General features: G+C 37.3%; 1 protein-coding gene across 1 annotated transcript; it reads right to left on the bottom strand.

The window, feature by feature from the left end:
- Positions 1 to 252: 252 nt before the first annotated feature.
- Positions 253 to 5329, bottom strand: LOC121876517 (probable glutamate receptor). The gene is made up of 8 exons (XM_042381660.1): positions 4830 to 5329; positions 4437 to 4602; positions 3838 to 4076; positions 3285 to 3469; positions 2822 to 3058; positions 2426 to 2604; positions 1576 to 1738; positions 253 to 1090 (listed from the first exon to the last, which is right to left on the bottom strand). Exons 2-8 carry the CDS (start codon positions 4538 to 4540, stop codon positions 929 to 931), a joined length of 1269 nt encoding a protein of 422 aa, XP_042237594.1. The 5' UTR covers positions 4541 to 4602; positions 4830 to 5329; the 3' UTR covers positions 253 to 928.
- Between the last annotated feature and the right edge of the window lie 1006 nt (positions 5330 to 6335).

A 6335-nucleotide genomic window follows, 5' to 3' on the forward strand; every position in this document is an offset into this window, starting at 1 on the left:
GTTTGGAAGAATCTGGTGGGATCAGAAAGAAACATCGAGTGTTTGTCCAAATGAACTTCCCATTACTGCACCACCATAAAACAGAAATAAACAACCCTTAGCAGCTAAATATCGTAGCTCATGAATCTGCATTTGGCTTAACACACTGAACAAGTACTTACTCTTGAAAAGTTCATGTATTCACATATCAATAGTTTCACCACGAATGAAATATTCGTATACAATGATTTAGAGTCAAATGAAGCTGTAACATAGTTGGTAGGCCTTTATTGAATATTTAGTTTGCTGATAAACGTATCCTTAACCTTCCGTTTAAGAGGATGACCAGACATTTCGATAATTTTTGTCAGAGGTTCCTATAGTATAGCACAGAGAATTAGGCGAGTTGGACAGTTTTATCAAGTCGATAAATTATGTATGAGCGAGCCCCATATATGAATAATTTTGAATAGTCTATGTGTTCTTTGAGAAATATTTTTCGACCTTAAGTTTCCTTAAGTGATTACTGACCTTACTCTCACATTCAATAATCAAAGGCAAAAGTTCCTCATTTAACTACAAACTGAGTGCAGTCGTTAAGGACTTGATACAACTACTGTGTCCGAACAGTTGCTTGACGATGCTAAAGATGTATTAATGAGCAGTTGAAATATGTAAATCATTTGTTATATTTATTAATACTACAGAATAATGATTAGACAAACTGCTCAAAATAAAGGAAATAAGGAAGAAAATTAAGTTTGATGACAAGAGAAGATAACTTAAAGACCTGCTTCCGACTCCTTTCAGTCAAGATCATATTCCATCGCAGAAATTCAACTACATCTCAATTTCAATTGATTTGATTGTACCTCATACCAATATTATATATAAAAAAAAATCCTTGTTTTCACAGCTTCCATGTCTCCTGAACCTTCAAGACCTGGCCTCAGGTTTTGTTAGTGGTAAGAAAAGTGGTACTGATGCGAGGATCTGAGTTGTGGGAGATGGTCTCCCCGAATAGGATGAGTAAGGCGACCACGTAGCCCAGAAACAACAGATAGAAGGCACCTTGCATGTGGTGTAGTCCAAGCGGCACCTTGTTGTCGTCCTGGGGAATAGATATGTTCCTCGTTATGTTAATATGAAAATCTAATTTTCGTTTGCATGAAGCTCGGCAAACTTCTTTTGTAGCATTATCGCACATCTGTTGTATGTTGGTAATAGGCGATAAAAGAAATGTACTCTTAAATTTCCCACTTAAAATTTCATCAGACTACATAACTTACTTTGGTATCTAATTCTTCGTTTAATAAATATGTATTGTTCCTACGACCAAAAGACTCATTTAGCATGACAATTAATAATGAAAATTAGCAATAATGCTTCCAACTGAAATATTTGGAAGTTTGAGTTCTACCTTCCCCTACAACCCCATCCTATCCAAAGAAAGTTTAAACAATATTCCTCTTATGTTGAGAGAACCATATACAAACACGTATACAAAAATTTTGTTTACAGTTTTGCATTCGAAAGTGTTTGTGTTATACTCGTATATAACTAAAAAGTAGCACGGGAACAGATGGTAATGTTTGCCTGTGTTGTGTCTGTTTTGGCAGATCTGACGTCCATAGCTGCAGCTGCCCTGTTCTCCCTCACGCGCCTGGCGATCACATCCTCAATCCAGTAACTTATAATACCAGTGTCTTCCAGCCGTGATTTCAACTGTTTAAACCGAGGATAGAATGGTGCCCCTCTCCTGAAAACAATAGTAAAAAAGGTGAAAACTGTGACTTATGAAATGCAAACCAGAATAATCCATTTTTACGCTCTTTTCATTTATGTTTTTCGCTGATGATAACAAGTTTCTGGGATCCATTTCATTCCGCTAATATTTAAATTGATGTAGATTAGCAGTTTTCAAGGTACAGGGCTGAAGTTTGGTAGGGAAGTGCGGATAACCTAGAGGATGGTAATGCACTGTAAATAATTTTCCCTTCACTGGAATAAATCTTGTAACTCAGCCAGTACACACACACACACACACACACACACACATATATATATATATATATATATATATATATATATATATATATATATATATATATATATATATATATATATATATATATATATATATATATATATATATATATATACCCTGTATATGCTAAGAGGAAATTAGGTTTGGGTTTTGGTTCTCTTGGAAACGTTTGCAAACCTTACAAAGGTAACATCTGTCGCTTTTCGAAAAATTTGGAAACTCTTAGAACACTCGGAAATATGTGGAACCTCATGAAATCCTCTGGAAACGATTATTTGTCCTTATTTCTTTCTTTGTAATTCTACAGAATAAAGTGGAAGAAGAAGAGGAAATAAGGAAATAGATGACAAGACAAAAGAAAGAAAACACAAAAGGAGAAGAAAGGAACCAGATACCTACCTCATGCCCCATCCAAAGGCAGCCATGACGGAGACGCCTTTCTTACTGACGTAGAAAGGGTTGTAGCCACGGGCGTCGGTATAGCGAGAGGCCACGATAATGTTAACATAGTTCTCAAAGTCCACTAGTGTGAAGCCGCCCTCCAGTACCCTCTCCAGGGCTTCGTCTGCCACAAGCATCTGTGGTCCATGGCATTAAGAGCTCTTAACAATGATTAACTCCATAACTCCATTACGAATTTCCCTCTTTAAACTTACCAATATAAAAATGGACTTTGCTGCATGCTGGCGTATGCTTGAATGTGTGGCTAAGGTTTTTGCACAAAGTCTTTTTGATGTAAATCATCTCTATCGTATCTCAAGTTGGTAAATATGTAATAAATGTGTCTGAACAAACCTCCATATGCTTGTACAGCTTCTGCACTACAGGGTCGGTGTGTTTGGAAAAATAATCAAACAGCATGCCTTTAAGTAGCCAGGGCTCAGTACACCACTTCCAGTTGTCTTGTTTCACCATGTCCTCGAAGGTCTCAATAGGCAGCGTCTTCCCCTGGACTGTCATGTGCGCGACTAGTGATGAGCGGAAGCCCGTGGTGATGACCAGGCAGAACACCAGCCACCAACCCACCAACAGCTGTAAATAATATGACGATTGTGGCAAGATGATTATTGCCAGACAAGCACCATCACCCCAACACTCATGAGCTCAGTATAACTTTAAATTATTAATCACATAGTCACCATTAATGTACGTAACGCTTGGTACACTACGCTACTAGCTCAAACAAGATTAAGGGCTTATCAAAATGTATTAACTTCAGGAAACATAAGGAATCAGTAGAACCTCATATGTGTCTTACCCTTCCTGAATTACTGACAGACAGAACTGGGGGAGGCTGCTCCAGAAGAGCGCCCCAGCCATACAAGAGTGTGGTGCTGAAATCTACACGACGACCGCCTGCGAACCACCGCCATGTCCTCTGCAGTATCCACATAACCCCACCCCACGCCACCACGCTCACCATAAGCGCTAACCAAAGTTCTCCTGTTGGATGGTGTAGATGAGTCCCGATATTCTTAGATGCTTAGAATGCAATCGACACCGAACAACCATTCAAAGACACAAAGAAAATCGTAATATAATCACTCTGGTAGAAAATTATGAAATTGTATTTTACATTTGGATAATATAACATCACATTCACATGATTACTAAGAATTGCTCTCATCTATGTAACCTTTATTAGGTGGTTATATAAGGGGCACAAACTTGGTATATTACTGTTTCTGGAATTTGTGTGTGTGAAGAAGACGTTTGTAGTATGTCTATGCTGTGCTGTTTTGTGCATATTTTAGATCCCCGAAGAGTGATTTTCAAAGGCGGGACCAAGTGGCTCTTCAAAACGATCATACCTTCAAATGGTCTAATAAGCGACAGGTGTTGTGGTAGCAGCGAGGGCTTCAAAGACGTTACAGTCATCAGATCTGAAGGATACCCCCTTAAATACTCCACAACTTTCAAGCGCTCTGGCGATGGACCCGCTATGGTACAGAAGTCGGTCTCCTCACGTTGAAGCTGACCTATCATCCCGGTAAAACTGCCATTTATCTCCAAGCCCCATGTTCGTTCAGGTTCCTCGCGTATCTCGAAACTGTTGAAGAGATAGAGACGAACATGTATTTATTGCTTCGTAGAGTGCACCGAGGCCCCTGTTTTGTGTTTACTGATTACCTCTACAGCTCATCATCAAAAAATATTTTATAATTATTATTGTATGAAATAACATATCCTATAAATTTATAAGGTTGACAACAATAATTTGAAGACACCCTTGGAGTGCACATGTGTATGTCAAAAACCGCGATAACTCCAGGCAGTCTTATTCCTCAGCTCGTCCTTGTTACATTAATTTAAATATTTTATTAGATAATGTTTCCACATTCCATAAAAGATAAATAATAATTTATTCACAGAAATAGATTTAATGGTAAGAAAAAACGAAAACACTTACGTAAAATTAAGTGCTGACGCAAAGGCATAAATCAAACGAGTATCTATAGAGTCCTTTGGGTTGATGATGCCGCCGGGCTCCTCGGTGCGACGTTCAAAGTCCATATAAGGGAAGTAAGGCACTGACACGATCCTCAGTTTTCGACCCCTCAAGGTTTTCACTTGTTCTGGTGACGTAAAGTACTTGTAAGAATCGATGTATTTACAAAGAATATGGAAAATAATTTGTGTAATTATAAATCAAAATAATGTCTATTTAATGTATTAATATACGCAGTTTCCGGTGTAGAATATGGTTCATATTCTCCCTGTGTTATAATTAATACATGACTTTATAAAAAAAAACATGAAAAATATCCCACAATATAGGTGCGGAATATTTACGATACCTCACCTGTGAAGAGGTTGTCATAAGGCTGAGGAACTGAGGTAATATTATACTGGTGGATAAGTTGGACGTCCGCCTCCCCGTTGTTGCAGTACAGACACCGCCGGTACACCCACACACGCTCACTCACTGATGCTGTGTAGAGAATAAACACACATACACACACACACTCACACACACATATATATTATTTTGGCCATTACTGAATAACTCTTTTCTCAGAGGTGCCTCAACTCCTATGACCTATTTATCAAACTTACTCTAAAAAAAAATATTGTGTTTACAGTAACACAAGAGAACAGACAATAATACTTCACGGTCCTCTGACCCGTGTAATTTAGTAATTTATCCACATAAATCCTACCTAATCTTCACTCATAATACTAATGGGTAAACAAACGCCAAAACACAATATGAACGCTGGTTGGAATAAGATTAAAGTCATTTTCCTGATCTTACATCTATTCTATGGTACCCGTGATGAAGAGAGAGAGCAGAGCCAAAAGAAATACATCTTTACAATTAGATTATTCAGAATTTAAAGCTTCTCTATGTAAGTACATATTATTATACGATTACAAAACATAAGAAGTTATACAGAAACAATATCACTTATATACAATCCAAAAAATAAACTAATTACTAGAAAGCAAATACAGCTTTAGTATTTACTTAATTGAAAACCACACTCACAATGGTGACTGATACAAAATGAATATAAAAACATTCATCTTAATACAATGAAAATACACAGGCATATGTAACATTCCCCTCCCAAAAGAGGCATAAGTTATCCCCCAGGTTGGCTCATATCTGAGTGGAATGCGAGGCAAAATGTCTGCTGCGTTATTTTCTTTACCCGTTATTATGCTGAACAACTAAATTATAATCTTGTAACATTAAACTCCAGCATGTAAGATGCTGATATGCATTCTTTAGTTTTTGCAAAAATACTGAAGGATTACGATCTGTAAACACTAGATCTGGGGTTCCAGAGTCCCACAAATAAACATCCAAATTGTTCGGACTCAAAATCAAAGCTAGAGTTTCCTTCTCAGTGGTACCATACTTCTTCTGGTATGAGAAAAATGTCTTTGAAAAATACCATAATGGTTGATCAATACCCTGCCTCTCTTACACCGCCCACACTCCAACTTCACTTGCATCAACATATAACTTAAATGGTTTTTCATAATTTGGAGTTAAAAAAACTGGGGCATTAATCAAGGTTTTCTCAATTTTAGTTAAAGCATTCTCACAATGGACAACAGTCTGGGCAAAGGCCATGCCACAGTGCGATTTTTTTTTTTTGCATAATTTCCTATATACCCGGTCATCCACTGAAATCTTAACAACTCCTTTCTACTCTCGGGATTAGGAAACTTTACAATACTCTCATCCTTGGTATCCATTAGTTTCATCTTTCCTTGACCTATCACATAACTTAAATATTTAACTTGACCTTTTACAAAATAATTCTTCATCAAATTTTCAGCAAGGATAGCTTTATCT

Source organism: Homarus americanus, unplaced genomic scaffold (genome assembly GCF_018991925.1).
Source record: "Homarus americanus isolate GMGI-L3 unplaced genomic scaffold, GMGI_Hamer_2.0 scaffold47687, whole genome shotgun sequence".
NCBI lineage: Eukaryota > Metazoa > Arthropoda > Malacostraca > Decapoda > Nephropidae > Homarus > Homarus americanus.

Excerpts from the sequence above, each read along its gene's own strand:
- LOC121876517 (XM_042381660.1), bottom strand. The coding sequence starts at position 4,540 with ATGGACTTTGAACGTCGCACCGAGGAGCCCGGCGGCATCATCAACCCA. Across the intron at positions 3,059-3,284 it reads CTGTCAGTAATTCAGGAAGG|CTGTTGGTGGGTTGGTGGCT; the intron begins GTAAGACACATA and ends TATTATTTACAG. Across the intron at positions 1,091-1,575 it reads CCAAAACAGACACAACACAG|GACGACAACAAGGTGCCGCT; the intron begins GCAAACATTACC and ends TCTATTCCCCAG.